Here is a 26679-nt window from a genome sequence, read left to right on the forward strand (position 1 = left end):
ACAGTAGCGGTTTGACCAGCTGCTCTGTCCCCAGCTTGCTTTCAAACCCCTGTGCCCCACCCCCACCCATCCGGGCATCTCCTTCTAGTGCCCACCCCATGAAAGTTTAGAGTTTCACTTTACTCCAGGTACATCTCTTCTGTGTTTTGCTAAAGGGTTTGCTTACAGTTGATAAGACGAAACAGGAAAGAAAAAAATGACTCAGTTTTATCCCCCTTTGCCATCTCTTTCTTTCCTGTAGACTCTATAAGAAAAAACTCAGTGGTCCAGAATTACCAGCATCCTTAGATGTACAAGTGATTCAAAAGGATACATCCATGGCCACTGCCAGTCTGGCCTCTGCAGGTTTCACTTGGTACAACAGAAGGATGAGGTAAAGATGGGGATAGAACCAGGCCCTTTTTGAGAAGCAATCATCAGAGGGAGAGAAGAGCAAGAAGTCCCAAATATAGCTGGAGCCACCAGACACTCTCAGGCAATGGTGTGAAGGGCTCCCCTGCTTATGTAAATGAACAGGATCTTCCCAAAGTAATCATCTGTGAAGGTGAGATCCTTATTTCAACAGAGAAGCCCTGTGTTATAAATATTTAGGAAACCTTCTGTTGCCTATAGGATTTATACTTTATTATGCTAGATATCTGATGTCCTCAGCAATGGCAAATCTTTATCATTTCAGGACACATATGAGGACAGGAACAAGTCTAAAGTCATTGGGAGTAAAGTCTTACCAAGAAGCTAGGCAATTCCCTTTTAGGTCAAAATCTGGGTGTGGCTGGCTTAGCAATTATCTTTCTCTTATACCTTGTAAATTGCCCAGAAGGAGGGAGGCCAGGCTGGTGGGGCAATGATCATCATGCCCACCGGCCAAGAGGGTCTTGACAGTGTTAGGTCCAGTGGACCAAGTACATTTCCTAGCAGGGTCAGTGCCACGGAAAGTCCTTATCCTTTGAAGACCTTCACTTTTCTGGGTCTGTGACAGACTCATGTTTGGGTCCCGAGTCTTCTCTCCAACCCCCAGGTCCCACCCAGTTCCCATCAGTGGTACTTTGCCAGTTTTCCTCAAACCTTGTGTTCAGGGCCAAAAGGGATTCCCCCAGATGTCCTACTATGGCTTGGTGCCTCCTCCTAAACCACTTTGACAACAGAGAAGAGATAGAGCAAAAAGTGGAAGTCCCCTCCCCAATCTTACAAGCCTAGGCTACTCCTAGTAACACCTAGCATGTTTCCTCCCACGTGGTTTCTGTTGGGGGACTCTTAAACATGCTCTTTTAACTAAATCAATGCACATATTTTGAATGATAGAAAGAGTCCAGTGCAGTGAGCACACTGACCCACCCACTGCAGAGCCTTAAGTAGGCTGTGATTACCTCAGGCCAGGATGGCTTAATTTCTAAGTCTGTATATCTCTTCAAACAGCTACAACCCACACCAACCTCAGGTCCTAGCAGAACCCAGGTGGGTTGTGGGACAAAGGAAGCTATTCTGCTGGGCTGCCCAAGTGGCAGAGCCAGCGGTGCTTGCTAGTTCCAGCAGGCAATGGTCTAGGGCCAGGATCTGATCAAAACTCTGCCCTGTCCTGGCCAAGTCCCTCTGCTCTCCAACTTCCTCACCTGGTAAAGACAGAGGTGGAATAAGAGGAATCCAGTTGGTAAGATGCCCAGGGTACTAATCTAATTATGCCCAGGGTACTAATCAGAAAATTGTATTGATCAGCACTCTGCTTAGGGAGCATCCTGAATGTTGTTTAAAGGAATATACCGAAAAGCTGCCGGGTCTTAAAGGGGCCGGGAGAATGTTTCTATAGTACATATTTGCCTTGGTCTGCCCAGTATCCATCTTCTTGTCTTTTGGCACCAGAAGCAATATTTTCCTTGGGGAATCACCTCCCCCACTCTCAGTGCAAATGGTTTGGGAGCTTGACTCCCACATGGCTTGATGCCATCTGGCTGTAGGAACTGGCATGCGACCCAAGCATGGCCAATAAGAGCAGCAAATCCCCCTGGTTATATATAGTAAGTGATTTCTGGTTGGGCAAGTGACCCAAGTCAATTCCATGATGATCACCTCTTTGGGGACACTGCTGGGAACTGTTAGGGAGATTCTTTCTGTTGGGGCTGCTGAAAGGATAGGATGTAAGCCAAGAAATGACAGCCTCTTGCCACCGTCAGTGAGAAGACCCTAGTGGAGAATGAAATAAGGGGAAAAAGAACAGAGATATGGAGCAAAAGTGATGACATCATTCAAGCCCATGGATCCAGCTATGCCCAAAGTGAGATACTTCCCTGGACTTTATCTTTAAATGATCAATACATTCCCATTTTTTCCTTAAACCTATTTGTTTTCAGTCCCTTATGCTAAAAAAAAAAAAAAAAAAAAAAATCCTGACTAATATAACTTCCAAGGGGAATGCTTGAGCTGCAAAGATGATAAAGCAGGGCTTTAGTTTTGCTGAGATGTAAAAAACTGGGATGCTACCTCTAGCATTCTGCTTTTCTACCCTTTCTTCACAGGAGTTATTTCTGTTATCCCTTCAACTCTAAATCTGGACAAATATTTAAGAATACCCATTTCAAAGGGCATAGAGGTATGACCTGCTAGAGACACATGTATGTCATGGTTTGGAGCTAACGGAACCAAAAGCTTTGTGTTCGTGTTCCAGTTTCTCCACTAACCATGTGAACTTGATTAGTAAGTCTCATAGCGTCTTTAAGCCTAAATATATGTGCCTGTGAGGATGAAATGAGATAACGTTCGTGGAAGTGTTTTGAAATCCATAAAGGAGCGACAATTGTGAGTCAAGGAAATCTGAACACTTGCCACCTTGGAAGGCTGCTACTTTGTGGAAGAAAACATTCTGAGGGAAGAAAGCAGCACTTTCTTTATCTCGAAGCAAGGAGGCTGAGCTTGGAAACATTTTAGTTATCAGCAGATTGTGATGCCAAATGGAACTTCATCTCTTTGAATGATTATTGAGAATAGCTCAACAACTGAACTGGCCTCCAGTCTTCCCTCTGCCTCTCTCTCCTAACCTACCCCTCCCCCAGACACAAGCAGACAGCCAAGGTTTGTGCCAAGAAGTTCAAACATTCCAGAACATTCCAGAACAATCACATGACCAAGTAGGTAACCAACAGGAGACCACTACTGGGCAGAAAATAATTACACACAATATAACAGTCATTCCACACTTTTCAAGAAAGTATGAGGACCTCTTTTAAACATCTAAAATTTTCACAGGCAGACCTGTTTCTACAAGATAGAATTTGTTGATTGAGAAAGCACTTCATGGAGTAAGTATGAATTCAGTGTTGCTTTAACATGAATTTGTAAATTATTCATAATAGCAGTAGTTCTTAACATCCGGTAAAGGAGTCGCACAAGAATATACAAGTGGTATTAGTAATTTGGTGTTCAGTCCCCTCAGTTCAGGAGCAAACAGATGAGACAAGTAGGACAGCCCCTGAGGGACTGACCCCTGCTGTTCTCCCAGCAGCCCTCCCTGTTGTACCAAGGCTGTTTTCTTGCTAGTGTTAACTAAGGTACTCCCCACTCACGCCCTCCATCAGAGGTTTGGTTGTTTTCCAACTCCCGTTTACACTCTTCTTCTTCTCAGGTGGGTGAACAGGAGTTCAAGTTTTGTTCTTTCCTAACCTGGGTCACGTTCAGGGCTCTGACCGAACCTTTGCTGCTATTTCACCTTCCGAACTCCCAAAAGACAAACCTCAGAACTGCAAATAGTACCCACTCAGGTTGTTAAGAGCTGCAAAAGCTTTTCCTTGACATACAGCATCAACAGCTTTAAAAAGCACCCACTTAAGTTCTAAATTTTATAGACATTCAGAGTATCCACTCAGGCTCTTTCCTGGAAAGCCCATCAGCAGAGGAGCAGGGCCGGTAGGGGTTTGTTTTAAGTGCAATGTATCTTTTAAAATGCCCATTTAAAAAGCCCAATTCCTCTCCCCATTCCCAGGTTCACTGCCTTGAGGGCCCTGTCTTCACATCTTGGTGACAGCTGCTGACAAGAGGTGCCCAGGTCAGAGTTCTGAAAATCCAGGTGTTTGGGGCTCAGGCTTGGCCTAACAGTACGGCCAACCTTTTCTCCATGGTGCTCACTTCCTAAGGGTTTCTCCCTATTACCAAGACTTGGGCTAGGCCTCCACAAGGCTCTGGCCCTCTCCCTGAACCCCCAAGTCAGTAGAACTTCTATACACATTTTCTGACCCCTTCTTGCTGAGAGCTCAAGTGGGTTCTACTAACATGTTAAGGTTCTGAGCCAAGAAGGAAAGAACAGTCAGTGTGACTCTCAAGAAACTGGAGACACTGTAATTTATCACATGACACACAAAAAAATCCCAGCCTAACCACATACCTGACCACTGTAATTCCCAGAAGCCCAGACAAGAAGGGAAGATGGTATGGGACTGGGTGGAGCCAGCGATTTGGAGCTTCTGTGTGTGCGTGTTGGTGCTGTAAGGCGGGGGAAGGGTTAGCCACCAGGTTCCCTACAACTGCTCGGCTTCTTACAAATACTCCCATCAACAACGGAAGAGTTTATACTTTCCTAAAAAATCCTACTAGAGCAAGTACCCCCAAAGTATGATCTGCAGAATAAGGGCACTACATGTAATACTTGTGTGGGGGGTGGGTAGGGTATGGAAAGGTCTATGCTCAACTCAGTTTGAAAAGCAGTAGGCTAAAGAGAAGAATTTCAGCTACAGGACTTCTCAGAGCTTCTGCTATGTTAGTGCACGTTGTGACCTCCAAACCTGGGCTGGAGACTGCAGCACTGTCTACACCTCTACTAAGTGCTTTTCAGGGAAAGCATCCCATGATGATAGTGTACCACAGAACATGCTCTGGGAAGCACTACAGCAGACCTAATGTGATCTAATTTGGAGGTGAAGCATAGTGCTCTGACCCAGAATCCTGAAGCGAGGCAAGGTACAAGTAAGCCACTTAGGTAGCATCACGAGCAGGCCTTGGACTTGAGATTCCTCTCCATCTGCGGCACTTCCTTTCACAGGCCCCAGTCACATCACAGGTAAGTTGTGTGTGTGTGTGTGTGTGCGTGTGTGTGTTTCTTTAAGGGAAGGTGCAGAGGTATGGGACAAAGGGGATGCTTGATCTTTATTTGCCTTGGAGCTGATGGAAGATCACAGGAGTTGTACCTGAGATTCTTAATATAAGTAAACATATACACACATAGAAACAGGTATATAACTATGAAAACAAAATAGTGCAAATTATTTGAAAATAATAGAAATACCTATCATGTCCCCATCCTAATCCCTGTCATCCCTTATATATGTCTTCAGTGCTCTTCCAGGGGTAGCTTTTTACGTCATTGTCGTTGTCATCATTTTAATTCTTGTATTCCTGGCAATGGAAAAAAAGTCCTGATCTTCCTCCCCACTCCTGAATCTGTCTTTCCAGAGGCTGAGAAAGACAGAACCACAATCAATGGACATTGCACGGGGACCCCTCTTTCCTTTAGGCTGGCCCTTACCTTTCCTCCTGGTCCACAACCCACTTGGTGCTCCCACACCCAACTGGTCACTGCCACTTCTCCTCCCTCTGTGTTATCATCCTGGGTATGCTCCCCCTTCTAGCCCACTGGCTAAAATGATAAACTTTTGCCCAGTGTCCATATTAACTTTGGCCTTCTGGGTACAACAGTCTTGCCTTTGTCAGGCAACATGTGTTGAACTGAATTCATCCTTGTCCACCCGAGTCTATACCATAATCCCGGAAGATTTTGTAGGATATCCTTTCAAGAGTATTCAGCGAATTAGGTTATGTAGTCTACAGCGGACAACTTCATCTCTGCCTTCCCAGTGTCCATTCTCTTCTTTGTAAAAGCATTCAGATTTTCCTTTGGGAATCACTTTTCCTGCTCCCCTCAATCCACACAATTTGCGTGAGGCCGACATCCCTACCACTCCAGGGATGGGAACAGGACCCAGATCTGGTCAATCAAAGCATTCTGGAGTCAACAGAGGGAGACACAATTCTGGGGGATTTTTTAAAAAAAAATATTGGGTGGAGAGAATCTGTCCACGAGGGTTGCTGAGAAAATTGAATATTAAAGAGAATGCCTGCTGGAGAAGGGAGACACTGAAAGCAGAACTGGGAGATGGGAGACAGTTGAATTCTGATGACGTGCAGTTGCTTACATGGTAGTCATAGGCTACACTGTGGCCTGATGACACTGGAGCTCCTCAGTTTGGTTTGGCGGACACAGAAGCTCTAGGCTCTGACAGCCCTGAGGCCACCTGACTGCTCACTTCACCCTGACTAGATGGGTCCTGTTGGAACACGGAGAACTTCACAGAGATGCCTGTAGGCCTCTTTTTAACTCTGCAACATCTGTCATGGGGCAGTCTGACCCCAACCCATGTACAGGTGCCATATCTTGCCTCTGGTCTTCTGACTGAGTCCATCCAAGTACCAGATGTAAAGGTAAACCCTATGACTCATGGAGACATTAACCTGTTAGGTAAAAGACTGCTTTGAATCCTCATCAGGGGGTTAACAGCTAGAAGGAATCCATTTAATACATACATGGCCTGATGCCATGTGTCTACCAACTCAGCTAAGATGCAAACATAGGTCTCACTGCTAAGCCTGTGTTACTTCTGCAGTGCTCGCATGAAACTCAAGAAACCAAAATCTTTCCTCACAAATGACTGAATTCATCTTTTTTTTAAATAAAGGTTTTCAAAAATAACTTTAAAATCATAGCCACACCAAACTTTAAAAGATCAATCCGCTCCACACCGTAACAGGTTAACACAGAGGAGAATTAAGCAACAACTGAGTATGTGAAGTGTGAAGACAGGGGAGGCACCCAGGGGTGCATGAGAACGTACAGTGGGGGGGGGGGGTGCCCGTCGGGGCGGGTCCCTCAGGAACTGCTGAGGCACTAAGATTGTAGAGGTGGCTCACGGGGCGGGGAGGGCTTACGTGGTTTTACTTTCTAGGCCTCTTATGACAGCGTCATCAAACCACACGTACTAAAATGTAGCCACGTGCCAAATTTCTGAAAGGTTCTTTATAATTTTGCCTTTTAAATTGCTCGGTTGACCAGCAACCCATTTAATATACGATTAGCAATGATTCCTTGCAGTCATTGCATGTGCTTGGGAATACTTGTGAAGAAACTCCCAACTATATTGTTCTCAACGTTTTAAGTTTGGAAATGTTTCATTTTGTGGATATTTAATTATTTTTGCTCTTTTTTTGCATCATTTGGAGCCAGTATTTTTTTTTTTTTTTTTTGCAAGCCTTTCCATTGGTTCTTCAAAACTTACAGATCTTAGGCACAATGCCTTTAATTGCCTAACGGGTAAAATAGCAGAGAGGTGGAAACAGAGCACGGAGAGAGAATGCAGGAAGTATGGGAGCCAAGTACACTCAGCATTTAAAACCACCTGAGGTCAGTTGTCATGATCTGAAATTGGATCCCTGCAAGCAGCAAGCCAGGCACCATTTCCAAATACGCAATCCCCACCAATATCTTCCCTTGAAGACTATAAAGAGATGTCTTCAGGAGTGTCCTGCCATCCACAGATGCAGCAGGAACAGGAAGCTGCCTCTGCCATTCCCCTTCCTTTGGGGCAGCATCTACTCCCAAGACAAGACCAGTTACCCAAACAGCCACCAATGAGTCCGGCAGCAGGCCCAGCACCCTCACGGCCGTGGTGACAGGGTATTCACAGAGTAGACACGTGAAGTTGCCACACGTGTCACTGCTGGGCTTGTTCATTTAAGTTGGTCTCTAATTTCTAGAAACTCACCTGCCTTCATCAGTTTGAATATATGATTTCCCAAATCACAGCAGAAATTATTAACAAATTAATCAATCTGAAATTTTTGAAGTAAAGCTCTTTAAGAGGGTTGGGAACAGGGAAGAAACACACAAATAAAGAGTGTCCTGAGACCTCAGAAACATCTTGATGTTTAAAATAAAAATACTCATGCCAACTAACCTATCTGCCACCCCAAGTAAACACATATAATGATAGGGGAGGAGGAGGCAATGGTGCACATCTTTCTGTTTTGTGGGGCACCATCTCACACATCCACCCTGATTTCCCAGAGGAAACCAAGTGTGGGGAGGTGAATTACTTATCCCATCACAGCTGGTTAGTAGCTGAACTGGGCCAGAAAGCAAGCTGGGCTACTTAGCTCGTGAGGTCACCATCACCTCCCCTGCAGACTCAACAGAAGGGTGTCAGCAGAGCAGGATCCACATCCAGAGCCACCAGTATCAGAAGAACCAGGAAGAGAGGAAGTGGCGCATGTGTGAAAAAAACTCTGCCCTGGTCCATCCAAGATGCCAAACACTGATAAATTGTCCCACTCAAATGGCTTCTTCTTTTTTTTTAGTGTTTATTTATTTACTTATTTATTTATTTGGCTGCACTGGGTCTTAGTTGCGGCACGCGGGATCTTCACTTGCGGCATGCGGGATCTTCACTTACGGCATGTGGGATCTTGTTCCCTGACCAGGGATCGAACCCGGGCCCCCTGCATGGCGAGTGTGGAGTCTTAGCCACTGGACCACCAGGGAAGTCCCTCACATGGCTTCTTAGACCTAGCCAGCTAGAGTACAGAAAGACCTGGCTTGCCTATTGACATTCCTATTAACTGTTAGTCACTTCTAAAGAACCGGCCAGGTGGTCTAAACATGGAAACTCTGACTAAATGCAAGTTACTTCTCCCCTATTCTGGAGTCAGGTGAGGAATAACAGAGGTCCAGGCTGGGCACACAGGCTGCGGTGCTGCTTTCCCATTCACCACAGACTGGCTAAAATTGCCCACCGGCACATCCACACGTCTCCAGCAAAACACCAACAGGTAAAGTCAGTGGAACGCCACATTCTAATCCTCCCACTGTGACCAATACCCTGGAAAAATCCACTTCAGCACCCTGCCTTGGTCCCCTCACCTCACCCAGGTGAATCCCACCCCGACCTTGGGCATGGTTAAAACTGAAGCAATCCCTTAGTTTCCTGGTGTTTCCTTTTCTCTATCTACCTTCAATTTTGTCCACTTCCACAGGCCTCCTCTACTCCAATCTGCTACTTCCTTCCCTGCCTTTTAACACCCTCAACACTTCCGCTCGGTCACCACGAAGCTAACTGCCAGCACTGGCCTCACCTAGGAGCCTCCAGACACAACAGACCTAGCGGAATGGCCACCTCACGATCTTTCATCCTAGCATGACAGTGAGGACAGGCACCACGGTGTAACCTAAGTTTTGGGGCTTTTTGGTTGGGTCTGTAATCAGTGATGTCCTTCACCACTTTTTATCAGAAAAGATTAAGACAAACAAACAAACCACGAGGTTCAGCTGCCCTCTGAGGGCAACGTGGATATCAGCAGTGCCTCCTACTGCTCTTTCCCCATCAGCACGTCATGTTGCAATACCCCAGCTTCCCCCTACCCTTATCAACTGTCTTGATGAAGATGGTAAATAATCATGATGGAGGGAGGCTGGCTGGTGTTCACACAGAAGGACGGTGAAAGACAGAAGCAGGGCCTGGTACATGACAGGAAGGCAAAGGCTGTGATTCGGCCACGAGCCCCAAAACATCACAGATGTATATGCCTTAAAAAAAAAAAAAAATCACTAGTCTCGCTGAACTCAGAGTGGTCTGTCTCTGTCAGCAGAGAGGAGTAGACAGGTCAAGATAGAAAGCCAAGTCCAAAATGCTGGAATCTCCCATCAAACTGCACCAGGGGTAGCTGAACCAATCAGGAGCTAAGCTAAGAATAAGGCAGAGAATGAAGGAGCGGAATGTCACTAAGATGCACCAGCAACTTCTGCCCAAGGAGTGCAATTGCTTCTCTTGGGCACCGGAGAAGGGGCTGGCAGTAGGCTGTTTAAATAAATATTAAATTTGTCCTCCTATTGGCAATAGCGTCACCACTACCACTCCAGAAGTAGCTGTGCCAGATGAGGGCTGGGACACTTCCGTGTTTAGAGCAGAGAGGGGCACACGTCCCTTCTACTGCTTGCAATGATCTGCCTGGAGTCTACATGCCACCCTAAACTGACCAACAGTACCATTTCCAGAGCTTGTCCCGAGGGACAGGAAGCCCCTGCAGGACACAGCCAAAGCCACGTGGTCCCTTAGTTCTGTATCTGAGCATGGGCAGATCTGGATTCAAATGACAGCAGCAGTAAATAAAACTGCAGTATGTGTGGCAGGCAGAATTCTCAGATGTCCAAGAATCTGGGCCCTGGCTATTCAAACACTAATCTAGGTACTGCTGTAATCAGATGACCTTAAGATAAGGAGATTACCCTGGTATCACAAGAAGTCAGATTCAAGCATGAGAAGGATTCAATGCCACAGAAGGATTCAGTGCATTGTTGTTGGCTTAAAGATGGAGGGAACCAAGTTGCAAGGAATGCAGGCAGGCTCTATAAGCTGAGAATTGTCCCCAGCTGACAGCCAGAAGCAGGGACCCCAGTCCCACCACCTGAATTCTGCCAACAACCCGAATGCGGTTGGAAGCATATTCTTGCCCAGAGCCCAGTCTGGCTAACACCCTGACATCAGCCTTCTGAGGCCCTAGCCAGAGAACCCAAGCAAGCCTACCAAGACCTCTGACCTACAGAACTGTGAGATGATAAATGGTATTCTTTTAAGTTGCTAAGTCTGTGGTAATTTGTTACACAGCAACAGAAATCTAACACACTACGTAGAGCTCTCAGTAAGTAGAGAGCCACAGTTCAAAATGGCCTGACCTCCCTCAGTGTTAGCCCTTCACCTCCGCATCCTCCCACACCCCCAGACACGAGAGCACAGACTCCTTCTGGACCCCTTTTACTGAAAAAGAAAAGGGGAGCAAGAGAACTGGGGAGGTAAAGACCTTTCCTTACTTCAAAAGCCCACCCTGGGCTTCCCTGATGACGCAGTGGTTGAGAGTCCGCCTGCCGATGCAGGGGACACGGGTTCTGTGCCCCGGTCCGGGAGGATCCCACATGCCGCGGAGCGGCTAGGCCCGTGAGCCATGGCCACTGAGCCTGCATGTCCGGAGCCTGTGCTCTGCAACGGGAGAGGCCACAGCAGTGAGAGGCCCGCGTACCGCAAAAAAAAAAAAAAAAAAAAAAGCCCACCCTAGGTGGAAAACACCATTTGGAATCCTAATAGAAAGAATCAGATATTTCTCCTTCTACCAATTCTGACCCCTTACACACACCACATGTAGCCTCTATTAGTTGCAGACGAAACTACCACAGGTCCTGCACATTCTTGCTGGGGAGGCCTTTACCACAACACTTTCTCGTCATGTGTTCATAGCAAGCAATCTTGAGAGGTGAAGTAATGTCCCCATCTGGAACAAAGAGCAGGCTTGCTGTAAGAGATGGACTGCCCAAGTGTGCATGTTCCTTGGCTCTGATGCAAACCCCCGGCATGCATGGCATCTACCTGCGGCCCCTACACATCACCAGTGTGGGACTTGGGGAGAAAGAAACCAATACAAACATGAAGCTCATGCTGCTTGCTGTGCTCTGAGTAATAAAGTTCTTTGTCTCTGACCTGAGATATCCATTTCTTCTGCTAGCATCCATGAAACAGTAATCATCTAACTTATTAGCTTGCAAGTAGGGTGAAATTCTAGACTCTGACACTATTACACTTAGATCTTTTAAATCAGGAGATCTACTATCTTTACATTATCAATTTCAAAAGAACAAAATACCCTTTTTAAATTTTTCTTGTGGAGATAATAAAATCTACATCACTGGGCTATTGTGGGAATAAAATGAGAAAACACATAGCACACTTGAGATGTAGAAAACATCCAATAACTTCCGTTAGATCCCTGCTCTCCCTAGTCACTCATCCTCCCCAAAATCCATATACAATGAACCAGATAGGGAGCAGTATGTCTCCAAGATAGCAGTCCACTCAGAAGACAAGGGATAAAATAGTCTACTACACCAATTTCTGACACTTGCATCACACTGCACCACTCATAAAGGGCTTCCACCCATATTATCTCATTTAATCCCTACACAGAAACCAAGGTTCAGAGAGGTCAGTCCTTGCAGAACCAACAGTAACTCCACAGGTCTGGAAAAATAGCCATATGGCAGAAGCCTGAGGATGTGGGCTGAGGAAGCATTGCTGAAATGCAGCTGTGATGTTGTTCTAGCAGCACAACTGTATCCTGAAGGCACACTCTTCATCCAGGTAAGCCAAGGGAGTTCCCATCAAGAATAGGCCTCCTGAGGAATGTCTGCCCTGGAGAAATGGCTGGAAACCACAAGATAGAGAAACATCTTTTATTCGGATATGCTGATGATTTTTAAATGGAAAATTTTTTAAGTCCTTAATACAAGAGGCCATCCTGTCCTGGATGAACTTGGTCCCTTTGGTTCCTTGGCAGCTTCTGCTGTGTCCAGAGGCCTTGGGGCCTTTCATCTTGTGACAGTGTCACTTGAGGGTCTTGCTGAGGTTGGAGAAGCCAATGCCAACACAAGTCATCAGCACTTTATCCCCTCCCTTGAGTTCTTCACCACATGGCTTGGTTTCAATTTTAAACATAATCTGGAAAAAGCTCTTCAAATGCCGCAAAAATTCTATCCTAAAAAATAAAAATAAAAATTTAAAAAAGGGAGGGAGAAATGAAAGAGGAATTCGGCTTTTAAAAAATTCTTCTCCAGCCTAGAGCTGAAGCTTTTAATTTCCCAGATCAGGAGGAATCACTGAAATTAAGAACTTCTATCAATGCTGATTAAACAGCATTTATTTACAGCCTGCCAGATTCCAAAGATGATTTTAAACAGCTTGCAGAGATGCACACAACGTAAGACAAATTAAATTTAAAAAAAGAAAGGAAAAGGTTAGAGGTTAGTCCTACACATGCATTAGAGTGGACATGAATATGGCATTAATCTTCATGAGGCTCATGCAGAGAGAGAAACACGTGCTTTAATGAGTCACAGTATCATGAGATTAAAACCAAGCAGGGTGACTGCTGCTGATGCTGAAAGAGAGAAGTCTCTCTCTCCATTGTTCAATCTCGACAGCCCTTTCATTCATTCAACAAATATTTATTGAGTGCCTACTACGTGCCAGGCACTGTTCTTCATGCTGGAGATATTGCAGTCAACCAAAAATCCCTTCTCTCATGAAGCTTTCAATCTATATCCTTGAAATATATATATACTTCCTCCATAGTCAGAAATTTAAATAAAGTAAACAAGGCAGATGAGAAGGAAACGTAGGTATAAAATATTTGTGTGTATATGGCTGAAGGCAATACTAAATAAGGTGGCCAGGGAAGTGCTCACAGTAAACATGCAGAGGAGGTTCAAGGGGCTCTTTCTTGTCATCCTCCTTAAGACAGAGCGATGGCTTCACCCCAAGAGTACCTTGGGAACAGCAATTCCGTGGAAGGACCATGGTACTGGTCTGGCCTAGCAGATTCGGCATCAACCCAGCGAGACTGACCATACGACTCACCTGGAGAGTTCATTTAACAAGCACATTCCTGAAGGTTTCAATCAATTGGCAACTGGTGGAGAGGAAGTGTCCATGTGGAAGAGCCCAGAATCACAGGCCACATGTCCCCTCCTCACCCCTTACCAAGCCGTGTCTCCGCAGGGCACAGGGGCCAGAATCCTCCCTGGTGATTCGTACCAGCCCAGTTTGCGAAAGACCGGTTTAGTTAAGAACAGATGATCTGCATATCTTTTTTTTTTTTTAACATCTTTATTGGGGTATAATTGCTTTACAATGGTGTGTTAGTTTCTGCTTTATAACAAAGTGAATCAGTTATACATATACATATGTTCCCATGTCTCTTCCCTCCTGCGTCTCCCTCCCTCCCACCCTCCCTATCCCACCCCTCCAGGCGGTCACAAAGCACCGAGCTGATCTCCCTGTGCTATGCGGCTGCTTCCCACTAGCCATCTATCTTACGTTTGGTAGTGTATATATGTCCATGCCTCTCTCTCGCTTTGTCACAGCAATCAGAGAAGAAAAGGAAATAAAAGGAATCCAAATCGGAAAAGAAGAAGTAAAACTCACTGTCTGCAGATGACATGATACTATACATAGAGAATCCTAAAGATGCTACCAGAAAACTACTAGAGCTAATCAATGAATTTGGTAAAGTAGCAGGATACAAAATTAATGCACAGTAATCTCTGGCATTCCTATACACTAATGATGAAAAATCTGAAAGTGAACTCAAGAAAACACTCCCATTTACCATTGCAACAAAAAGAATAAAATATCTAGGAATAAACCTACCTAAGGAGATCTGCACGTCTTTAATGAAGTAGTTCAGCAACCTGTGCTGTGCTGCCTCCCAATGAAACCATACAAACAGTTCTCACACAGAATGTACATGGAATCACCCGAGGAACTTTCAAAATACTGATCCTGACATGCAGATCAATGGAACAGAATTGAGAGTAAAGAAATAAGCCCACACACTTGTGGTCAACTCATTTTCAAAAAGGTGCCAAGATAATTCAAAGAGGAAAGAATAATCTCAACAAATGGTGCTTCACACGCAAAAGAATGAAGCTGGACCCTTTACTCACATCACACACAAAAATTAACTCAAAACGGATCAAAGACCTACATGGAAGAGCTAAAGCTATGAAACTCAAAGAAGAAAACACAGGACTAAATCTTCATGATCTTGGGTTAAGCAATGATTTCTTAGATACAGCATCAAAAGCAGAGTGATAAAAGAAAAAATGGATTAACTGAACTTCATCAAAATTAACATCTTTTCTGGACACTATCAAGAAAGTGGAAAGACAACCCCCAGAATGGTAGAAAATATTTGCAAATCATTTATCTGATAAGGGTCTGGTATCTGGAACATATAAAGAACGCATACAACTCGATAATAAAAAACCAAATAACCTAATTTTAAAATGAGCAAAGGATCTGAATAGACATTTCTCTAAAGAAGATATGCACATAGCAATAACCACATGAAAAGATACTCAACATCATTAGTTACTAGGGAAACACAAATCAAAACCAACAGAAAGGCTATGATCAAAAAAAAAAGATAATAACAAAAGTGTGGGTGAGGAGAAATTGGAACCCTCAAACACTGCTGGTAGAAATGTAAAATGGTACCACCACTGTGGAAAACAGTCTGGCAATTCCTCAAAATGTTACACAAGGAGTTAGTTACCACATGATCCAGCAATTCCACCCTAAGGTATATACACAAGAAAAATGAAAACATACATCCACACAAAAACTTGTACATAAATGTTCATAAGAGCATTATTCATAACAGTCAAAAAGTACAAACAACTCAAATGGCCATCAATTGATGAATGGATAAACAAAAGATGGTTTATCTGTACAGTGGAATATTATTCAGCCATAAAAAGGAATGAAGTACTAATACACGCTACAATATGGATGGACCCTGAAAACATTCTGCTAAGTGAAACGAGCCAGTCACAAAGAACCACATATTGTTTGAGTCTATATGAATTGGACAGAACAGGCAAATCTATTACAGCGACAGAAAGCAGATTAGGGGTTGCCTAGGGCTGGGGGCAGTGGGAGGAATCAGGAACACCTGTGAATGGGCAAAAGGGTTTCCTTCCGGGGTGGTGGAAATGTTCTAAAATTAGACTGTAGTTACATTTACACAACTTTGTGAATATACTAAAAACCCACTGAATTGTACACTTTAAATAGGTAAACTGTGTGGTATGTGAATTATATCTCAATAAAGTTGTTTAAAATAACTATTTTATTTGTGAAGTTAAAAAAAAAAAGAACTGATACATGGCTCCCGTCCTCACACAGTATATACCAAACTAAGTATAAAGCCTACTGCAACGCATCTTCCACCTCTCCTGTCCCTTTATCCTAGTTAATCTAGTCAAAGGAGGAAAAAGCAAAAAGGGGAAAAGAAAGTCTGAACAATTCCGCATCCTGTCTGCCCGAGATGGGCTAAGAGATGGAACAGTAACTAGCCTGGACAGTAGGAGTCCCGGTGATGACTGCATGCTCACAGAAAAATTCCTCACTTCTTTGCTCTCTCTTCCACCTTGGATTGTGCTACTTCATCTCCATCTTTAAAATAACGTCCCATTTGCCACCTATTCTACGAAGCCTTCTCTAGCCAGTAACCCCTCTGGGTTTCCATAGCATTCTTGGCTCTGCTTATGGAGTCTAATGAAATGCTCATGTGTAAGTGTCTCACAATTGCCCTGGCCCTGCTCTTGGTAAATTATATAAGCACCTCCAGGGCAATGACCTTAACCCATTACACCTGCTAGGCACTATATATAAGGCACTCAGGAATGGGGCACCCAACAGAATGTGGAGGTTAGGGTTTAGGGATACTTTTTTTTTTTTTTTTTTTTTTTGCGGTACGCGGGCCTCTCACTGCTGTGGACTCTCCCGTTGCGGAGCACAGGCTCCAGACGCGCAGCCTCAGCAGCCATGGCTCACGGGCCTAGCCGCTCCACAGCATGTGGGATCTTCCCAGACCGGGGCACGAACCCGTGTCCCCTGCATCGGCAGGCGGACTCTCAACCACTGCGCCACCAGGGAAGCCCCAGGGATACTTCTGAGAAATGACTTCAACATTCTTAGCAATTAAGGGAAGTCAATTCTTCCCCTGCTGGCTTTCTCATTTTACTAACCAATTGAAATTCTCAGGTTTTTGCTCTGTCCCAGCCTCACAACCTCCCTAACCCTGCCCTAGGAAAGAAAGAAAACAAACACATCAAAAAAAACCATAGATAAACAGTCCACATCTGTGGGCATAGCTTCCGGCTGGCAGCAACGCAGAAAAAGCCAGCCATCTCACCCACTTGTCTGCATTCTAAGGAGGAAACAGCCTGTTCTCTCTCGCTGCTACTTCGGTTCTAATACAGGCCCGAGGCACGCTCTGCTTCCAGAGCCTCCCCAGCCTACTTCATACTTCACCCTGAATCGTTCAACTGTGCTGGAAAAAGCAGACACCTTCCCCAGCTGGCAGAATTCCTAAGAGGCCGCAGGCTGCCTCTGATCTCTTGGAGAAGGAGGGGAGAAACACAGGCTTGAGTGTGCAGGTCTGCATAGTTGCAGCTTTGGGGTATTTGTAGCCTTTGGAATCGTTAGAAAAAGCAAAGTCAGTTCCACTTTTTACATAATGTTCTGCCAACTCTTCAGCCTGTCTGAGGAAGACTGTGTAAGGACTGAGTTAAGGTACATTTCATGATGCCCGCCACCGCCAGCCCCATTCTCCCTAAGTCTCCTGTGGCTGGGATAGCGTAAAGCAACCATGCTCAGAAGCTGAGAAATAACCTCAGGCGATATGAAATACTAACAGTATCCTTAAGAAAATGAAAACCAAACAGAATAAACTCACCCACATCTATATGCAGTTGAACAAAGTCAGGTCCAGGGCCGGTCCGTGTCCTTTTCCACAGCCCCACGCGGCACCGCTGCCCTTTCTTTCTCTTCCGAACACCATACAGTAGACCCACACTTTCTAGACACAGCTCCCCAGCCACAGAGCCAGGCAGAAGAGGCACCCCCGGGACACCGAGGGCAGCTCTGCTCCTCTACAGATAAGCCCCGCAACAGTGTGACTGGAAGATTCTCAGACTAACCCTTTTAGGCAACTGGGACTCCTGACTTAAGAGAAGTATCCTTAGTGAGCTTTCTTCCCCCAGAACAAAGTGATTTATATCTTTTAAAAAATGAAAAAACAAAAAACCACCAACAACCTACTTTTCCTGAACACCTCCAGTCCATCTGACAAGCAGGTTTCAGAGAATCCTGGAGCACAGAGGTAATTCTTCCTGTGTATTTTCCAAGAGTGGGTTGTTCCCACCACCATTGTTGGTCAACAGGTGAAGGCCACTGGGCTCACAGTCATCTGCCCGTTGGATCCCAACTGCCTGGAACTTGCCAGGTTGCCCGGCCCTGCCCCTTAAAATACAGCCCCTCATACCAGGTCCCCCTCTGAAGCCTGCTAGAGCGTGGTGGTGACGGGGATCACGACGCGCTCTCTCTGGTGGCTCTACAACAACAAACCATGAGAGCGGGCCCCGCCTCCTGCTCCACCAAGCCACCTGGACACTGGGGTCACCTACTTCTCAGATCTAAGGAGTTGCTCTGCAAATTGAGGGGATGGAAGATCTGGGGGTGGGAAGAGAATGCGCTCAACAGGGCTCCCTGTAGTCACGACACGGCATCTTTTAAATATATCGGTGGTACTTTTTCTGCCGAAGAGCTGTTTTCCCAAAGACCAGCTGATCTCTGCTCCAGGAATGAAGTTATTAAACTCTGTTATAAAGGCAGCAGGAAACAGAGAGCCAGGCTGGCTGCACTCTCAGGAGACATGGATACCAGGCCAAGTTCAGCCAAGAACTCACTATGAGCAGGTGACTGACTTCTCTGTCATCTGAAAAGTAAGGATATCACTTGTTTTACCATATGCCAAATATGTCCTGCGGCTCAAAGAGCATAATAAAGGAGACTGGGCTTTGCAGCATTTAAACCATTTCCCAGATGTAAGGTGGCGTGTGCTGTGCTTGCTCCCAGAGAGGAGTTGGGCAACTGAACCCAAAGAGCAGCATCTCATTGATCTTCACATCACTGTGCTACACACTGGGTGAGCCAACTACCCCGATCAGTCCGCGTTTGACAAGGACCCTGGGCTCTCGCTCCCCAGCACGTCACAAAAGTGAAAAGAGGTCATTTATTAAAACTAGAATAAAACAAAGTGACGTAGTTTATTTTAGACTTCCAATGAAAGACAGAAGGAGATCATTTTATGACAATTTGAAACGAGGATTCTGAAAAGATACAGCAGGGCACCCTGGGCTCAGGCAGGGAGGTGCCTGGAGTCCAATAACATGTGTGAAATCCCAGCTTTTACTAAACAGCACAGTGGGTCAGGGAAGCGTGCACTCTGGATGAGACGTCAGAGTCCGAACCCCAGGTGCTGACTGTGTGACCCTGGGCACACGACTTGACCACTCTGTGTCTCAATCCGCTGACCAGTAAAATGGAGTGTACCTGCCTTCACAACTTTACCACCCTTGTGGGGTTATCATGAAACCTGAAAGAGTTCGCGTTTGTAAAGTACGTAAAACAACATCTGGCCCACAGCGAACACTGTTAAGTGTTGTTAAATAAACATCCACTTACAGAATTCTCAGGAACAGTAAATAAGATGTGTGTAGTTTGTTTAGTAATGTAACTGCAGGAAGTTAGTCATAAATTTAAAAATTAGTGGATACAGGGACTTCCCCGGTGGCGCAGTGATTAAGAATCTGCCTGCCAATGCAGGGGACACGGGTTCAAGCCCTGGTCCGGGAAGATCCCACATGCCGTGGGGCAACTAAGCCCGTGCGCCACAACTACTGAGCCTGCACTCTAGAGCCCGCGAGCCACAACTACTGAAGTCTGTGGGCCTAGAGCCTGTGCTCCACAACAAGAGAAGCCACCGCAATGAGAAGCCCACGCGCTGCGACAAAGACTAGCCCCCGCTAGCTGCAGCTAGAGAAAGCCCACGTGCAGCTACGAAGACCCAACACAGCCAAAAATTTTAAAAAACAATAAATAAACAAATAAATAAAAATTTAAAAAATCTTTAAGAAAAATAAAAATTAGTGGATACAGATTTAGATAGATGAGCAGACGGTTTACAGCCGACTTCAGGCCTGAGGTTACCCAAAGCAAGTTTACCAGGCCTCCTGGTGTTCAAAGTGAACTTCACAGGAGACTGGATGTCCGTGTGCGCCCAGCACTGATGGAGCTCTGCCAGGCACACCGCGCTGCTGGGAGAGCTAAGTGCCCGACTGCATTTAAGCCTCGCTCCACCTTCACAAGCCCATGACTTCAGGACCATTCACTTTCTCTGTGGATGAAACTGAGGCTCGGAGATGCCAAAGACCTTGTCCATGGTCTCCCAGTGCTGCAAGGTAGAGCCAGAACTGAAATCCAGATAGGCTGGACTCCAATACCTGTGCACTGGCAGAACGCAGAAAGTTCCGGTCACCGCAGTCTCTGATCATAAACAATTTCTGAAAGTGCTAATTAAGACACTCGTTGATATATACTCCTACTTTCAAATAAAGTATACATCATCCTTAAACTGTAAAATTAAGCTTTTTCAGGGGCAAGGAGAACCACCATCACTACCTGTAAACCACCTAAAACTCCGCAAATTGAAAAGAAACAGATTCTCCACATACCAGCATGTTATCCAATACTATTTTATTCTACTGAAAAAAAACCTCTCTGGCCTTCCCAAAGAATTTCACACATATAGACTTACTTTCTCAAGTAACACAGAAAACCATTACCAGCCACGTCCTGCAGTAAAACAGAGAGGAGGAAAGGGGAAAAACAGAAAGACCCTTATTTTCCAGAAAGGGTTTGAAAGCAACACTGCTAGAAAACACTATCCTGCTTAATCCCAGTGCTCTGTAAATAGACATTTAAAAAGCTATTTATACAAATCAAAACATGCAAACTGCCAGAAAAAATACATTTCTTTAAACCAAGGAGGGTCTTGCTTCTGGTTTTCTTTAGAAATCTGAGGTTACAGAAAGCAGATTTTTATGATTTTAATTGCACATAAAAATACGTGTGATATTATGGTCTCCAAAGCTCTTGAATCCAACTAGGATAAGCTGTTCCCTCACCATGATCATCCTGACGGTGGATTCTGTCCTTTTTACCCTTAACTGTATGCAAACGCAGGATGATAATTTTGCCTGTCCTGGAGCACGCCTATTTCTTCCCGCCTTTGCCCTTCATCTCTTTGGGCTTCTAGAGCTTTCCACAATGATTAAAGGCAAGAAGGGTCCCAAATAGATACAGCTTTCAAAAAGAAACTCCCTCCTCCTCCCTTGCGCTAGCTCACTGAAAGAAGGGAGGCTGCCCTTTCCAAGCCCCTGGCCGCCCCTCTTGCAGGAAGCCCTGGGGGGGCAGGTAATCCAGAGGAAGACTGTCCTGCAAGTCCCAGCCCCAGGGCTCAAAACACAAAATTTTGTAATTTGTCCCACTCCTGTAAAGCTCCATTCAGAGCAGACCACTTTGTTTTCCCAGGAGATGTGTAATTTTAGGCAAGGTTTCTGGAAGACAAGACACTGCAATTAATGTTTGGTGAGGGGGTGTGTCAAGGACACAGGAACTTTTAAAAATGTCCAGTCACATCTTGATGGTCTCCACAGAGTTTGCTGACTTAAAAAGATTATACAAGGCCCTGTAGCCAAACTGAAAAAAAATCTCTAAAAGCAAAAAAAAAAAAAAAAAAAAAAAAGTGTCAAGGAAAAATATACATTCCATTTTTCACATAATGTTCTGCCAAACCCCATGCCCCACGACCACACACATTTCTAGACACCGCCTCATGCTGCCCGAGCAGCCAGGCCTTCTGCTGCCCTGAAGCCAAGGCTGGGAAAGCAGCAGCCATGAGACCAGCTAAGAGGGTGAAGGGCACTGTGGCAGCCACACGGCTGTCAGCCACTTGCAGCAAACTCGCTGGGAAGCCAATCTCTACACTTAAGGTGCCGTGCACCCAGCCCTCACCTCCTCTCCAAGTGTCTTAACTACAAAGTCTCTCTGGGCAATGTTGATTCCTGATGTCAGCATGCCACTTAGGATTACTCAATTTCAGGTTTCCTGTCCTGTGAAATACTTTACACAAGTTATAGGGAGATAGTGTGGTCCTCACCAGTTTCCTGCTTTCAGTCTTCCCGCAATGCTAACAACGTATTCTCTTCCATTTCCTTGTTCCAAAAAGCCTTCCACCACCAACTTACAGAAAAAAAAAAAAAAAAAAGCCTCCAAAAGGATCTCCTGGTCTCTACACTCCCAGCTCCCGGGTCCAATGGTACACTGCCCCCTCTACAGTGCCCGCCCCTTTCTCAATGTGATGGCACCACCATTCTTCAGTTATCACAGTACTGTACCTTTCAGATATACAGCATCGGTACCATGATAACCGAAAAAGGACAGTTCAGTCTCATATCTACCTGAATATGTCCTCGAACCCAAGGCCCATTCCCTCCGCCAGCTTCCCACCCACAGGTGGCCACAGAATGATCTTCAAGTATATAGACACATGTACAGAGATGTCAGTGCTCAAACAGGCTGTTTCACAGCAACCTCACTGACTATCAACAGGAGTGCTTCTTTCACTGTGCTGTTTAGAAGTCAAGTCTTCTGAGGACCTGCTCTTTTTTGGAGAATGCCTGCTTTAATACTCCAACAGTCAACCTCTGATAACATCTCATGGCCTCAAACTCACCTCTGCATTTCCCTCCTAGTCCAGTGGTGTTACTATGGACTTTGCCTCTTGGACAAAAAGGCAGTCCTTTTTGCTAAAGCTACGAAAAAGAGGGATTTTTAAAAACTAACAATAAAACCCAAGCTATAACAGAAGCAGGAGTTTACCTCCAAAATGGAAACAATATCTAAAGCACAGACAGAACTGTCTAGTATAGATCACGCAGTTTTAATGACACAGAAATGACAATTGGGAAGGAAGAAACTGCAGGAAAGAAAGGAAAGCAAAATCCTTGTTAAATGCCAGATGAAAGCGACAACCTCCAGCGCATTTAAGGATCAGCATAATCAGGTGGGAACAGGATAGTGCTCATCATTTTGTTCGACTGGAGGATTAAACTGGAGAGCATAAGGGGGCTGAAAGAAAACAACTCACGTGTAGGGAGAGAGTGGTCCGAGAAGGACTTTGGAAACATCCTGCTGTCCAAGGGTCATGAGTAACAGAGCCAGGCTTTGGTTGGTCGAGTCCACACATCCACCCTGTAAACACAAACACTTTAAGGATTAATCATTGTACCAAACCAGATAATGGGAAACCAACAAAACAGAGGGAAAAAAAAAAACAGACACAGATGCCCAGAGTATCAGAACCACAGAAGAGCAGACGGCAAAATTCAAGCAATAATAAAACGGAATAAGTGTCTTTTAAAGAGTTATCCTCATATCAAGTAACTGTAGGGGGTTAAACTAACAGTTAATCAAAACAATTGTAAGAGCTGAGACTATCAGAATGAATAGACATTTAAGTTTACCGAGGTATATCTAGTGAAAAATGAAACTTTGCCTTTGTAATTAAAGCCATAGCAGGACATAAAAGCAAAAAAGCATAATCATTTACAGGCAATGCATAATTACCAAGGGTTAAGTGAGTGACATTTCTACTTATTTAATCTGTCATAGAACACCACAGCTAATCTGACATGAGAGGACCTTTCCCTTTCAAGGGTCTTACCTACAACACATTCGATGACATTCAGAAACTGCCTGCCATGTCACTTTAGATTCCCCTCTTTAACCCTTCCTGTGTGCCTTAGAACTGGAGAACTGTTCAGACCAGATCCCTCCATTCTTATTATTTATGCATTATGTTCCCCCATTTTCCCTGTTCTTCCAAATCAATAAGCAGGACAAAATTCTCTTCAAAAACTTTCTCGTGAAGTACAACTGCTTTGGTTGCCTTTCTTCTTCCATTCTCGAATTTTTCAACCACTTCAGCCATTTTGCTTCTGCTTGATGCAGGCATTACTGCTGCTTCCATTTGTGCCTTGAAGAATGTCTTTATTTCAGATCATCCTCTCTGGGATAACTTTATTTACAACAACTTAAATTTACACTGTACGTACTGAAAGCAGGATGACCTTGAATGTCTACATACTTTGCATATTTCACAACAAGAAATCCAGTTTCTAACCATGGCACATCACTGTTCAAGGCTACACTCTCCCAGACTTGGAATGGGATAAGTGGTCACCCGCTGCTGCTTACGTGGGTACACCTCTCTCCTTTTTTAATGCACGTAGGGTAGGGAATAAATTGATTCTCAGGTACAGACACTCATTCTCTGCTGTCAGACTTCATTGAGGACAATGGAGTAGGAAAATCAGAAGTGGATTCTACTGCCAGCCTTTATGAAACCTACTGCTCTTCCTCATCTACCTGAGTTAATAAAGGACAACAGTTATCTCATTTAGCAAATTTTAGGACGAGCGGAGTTCCAGCACATATATTTCCATCTAAACGGAAAACCTGACCCATGGAGAATAAAAGAATATATAACAAAATATATTAATATAAGATTTAACAAAACTATTTGTTTTACAGAACTTGCTCCTTTTCATAAGACTGCCTAAAATTAAACTGTTCTCTTCAGTCTCAGCTTCCTAGCACTATGTTGCTATTCTGCTATTCTCGATTTTTTTTTTTTTTTTTTTTTTTTTGCAGTACGCGGGCCTCTCACTGTTGTGGCCTCTCCTGTTGCGGAGCACAGGCTCCGGACGCGCAGGCTCAGCGGCCATGGCTCACGGGCCCAGCCGCTCCGCGGCATGTGGGATCCTCCCGGACCGGGGCACGAACCCGTGTCCCCTGCATCGGCAGGCAGACTCTCAATCACTGTGCCACCAGGGAAGCCCTCAATTGATTTTTATTATGTACTGAACCAAGATTTTACTGCAGTAAATATATTAGGGTCTGTGTACAGGATACAACAGAGGAAGTGGTGGGGCCGCCCGGACAGCAGGACACAAGCCTTGTGCAAAGTAGCTTCAATCTCATTACAAAGACAAAATATGAGCAGGAACCAGTAACAAGTGAAGGTGAAGACGAAGTTACGCGGCAGCTGGGGGCTGTGGGCACCGGGACTGCCAAGGTGGTGCGAGAGGGGTTGTCACTCCCCTGGCACCACAGGGAGGCTTTGGGGAGGTGGGGACTTGAGCTGGCCCTGGAGCGATGAGCAGGGTTTGGAGAGGGAGGAAGAGCAGGAGGAAGGGGGAGATACAACCCAGGGCTGGCAAGGACCAGGAGGCCAGCCTGAGAGTGGCTGTCTGCTCTCTGCGGAGAAGTATGCGGAACTGCAGGGATAAGGTGGAGTAGGCAGACTGAGGTGGGGCTTTTCTAACTGGGCCACGGGTTTTGACTCTATCCTGGGGAAGTGAGAAGCTGGTGAAGGTCTCCGAGCACAGGAGTACCAAGATCAGATCGCAGCTTTAGGGGGAGATTTAGGCTGAAGAGGATGCTGGAGAGGGTATGGAAAGGATTTCCCCTCTGCAAGTAGGGAGAGCCAGTACCTATATCGGGGGAGGGGGGAACGGAAGGGAGGAGGGTGGGAGATGGGGGCAGAGAGAAGGATAGGAAAGGGCAGTTCCAGAAAGCCTGGGACAGAATCAAGAGGGCTTGGTAACTGATGAGACAAAAATGGAACAAGAGGAATTAGATCAGAGGATTAAAACTCTGGCATAAATAAACGGTACCAAAGGGGATGGATTTTTATTACTTATTTAAACCATGTCACATCACAGACTTACAAAGAATTATAAAAACTGCATGCATTTTCATCCTTTTAGAAATTAAAGATCACAGACACACACAAAAGAAGTTTTCTTAATGACTTAAAACAAAAAACTCAGTCCAGCCACTACTGAACGGTTTAAAGCAGAACTTAACTAGAGTAAAGAAAAAGTAAACTAAAATAACCTAATCCAGATTGCATGTTTTCGCTCTTGGGGACTGGTGGACTGTGCTTTCACCCTGAGGCTTTTACTCTGCCATTTACGGAGATACAAAACCCATATTCCAGCTGTGTCCCGGGGCTCCCACTGGGCTATCCTGTAATAGGATATACATCCAAATCCCCCAGGTCCACTGGAAGGAGAGGGATGTGTCCCCACAGTCAGAGAGAAGGCCTGCCGGCCACCCCAGGACCAAGGCAGGGAAACCTGCATGAGTCAATAGCAGCTGAGGGACCCACATGTGTCTCCAGCAGTCTTTCTTCACAAATATCTAGATGACAAACTTCCTGAACTGAGTAACTGGCACGGCAACCTCTTGGTCATTTACTCCATTTACTCCCAAATTTTAGTTACTATCCATCTTTCAAAAATCACTAAATTTAGCATCAAACATTGGAAAGACTTTGCATTGGAAAAGCTGAGGCCAGATCTTGACTGCTCAAGAATTATTAGAACATATTTCCTCGCTCAGAGGGATTCCTTGTGATAGACTATTTCCTCCCTCCACTATTTCCTAGCTGAATGGTGAGTAGAGGGAATGAGGTCTCTCTACTGAGGACACAGTTATAGGTCCTTTGTCTTCCATTTAATTAGATAGACACTAAATAAGCTGGAAATTTTAATGAACTTTGAAACAGTTCATTCCTACTTGCTCCACCTTGTGACCAATGAGATATTTTCAAAAATGCTGACTTTGATCAGGGGAGTAGACTGTGGCAATAAGCTGTTTTCCTTAGTGAGGCCTGTGCAGGGATCAATACCCATGACCCAGGCATCACCTTGCCACACTGATTAATAAATTACAGTGGCAAAAGGAAGAATTAAAGAACAAAATCACCACTGTACCAGCCTTACTGATTTTATTTCACTGGGCTCACGTGTGATTTTTGCGACTTTAAACAGAGCAAAACTTCCTAGAAGACTTCAGGAAAGAACCACAGAGATGTTTAATAACTGAGAATAAATACACAGATAGTACAGAGATGAAAGGCTCTTCAGCTCTTCAGCTGGAGAAAAAAGACAATTTACAAACACTCTACACCATCCAATAGCGAATCACCCAGAGTACAGTCGGCCCTCCACATCCACAGTTTCAACCAACCACAGATTGATTTTCAATTTCAGATGACTGACTCAGCGGA

The 26679-nt window shown here is 45.0% G+C and overlaps 1 protein-coding gene across 6 annotated transcripts in view; it reads right to left on the bottom strand.

Moving 5' to 3' along the window:
• The window catches only part of LOC101334791 (tyrosine-protein kinase JAK2), a 376440-nt gene that overhangs the window by 278312 nt on the left and 71449 nt on the right, over nt 1–26679 (bottom strand). For 5 of the 6 annotated variants that reach the window (XR_012332509.1, XM_073806150.1, XM_073806147.1 and 2 more), the window contains one exon: nt 22690–22793. Coding sequence is in view for 5 of the 6 variants with exons in the window: in XM_073806150.1 (XP_073662251.1) it covers nt 22690–22793 (104 nt within the window). In the remaining variant the exon portion in view is untranslated. Of the gene's footprint in view, nt 1–12290; nt 12607–22689; nt 22794–26679 lie in introns of those variants that run through there. The other variant, XM_019934788.3, reaches the window with a different exon arrangement.

This window comes from Tursiops truncatus, chromosome 6 (genome assembly GCF_011762595.2).
Source record: "Tursiops truncatus isolate mTurTru1 chromosome 6, mTurTru1.mat.Y, whole genome shotgun sequence".
NCBI classification, from domain to species: Eukaryota; Metazoa; Chordata; class Mammalia; order Artiodactyla; family Delphinidae; genus Tursiops; species Tursiops truncatus.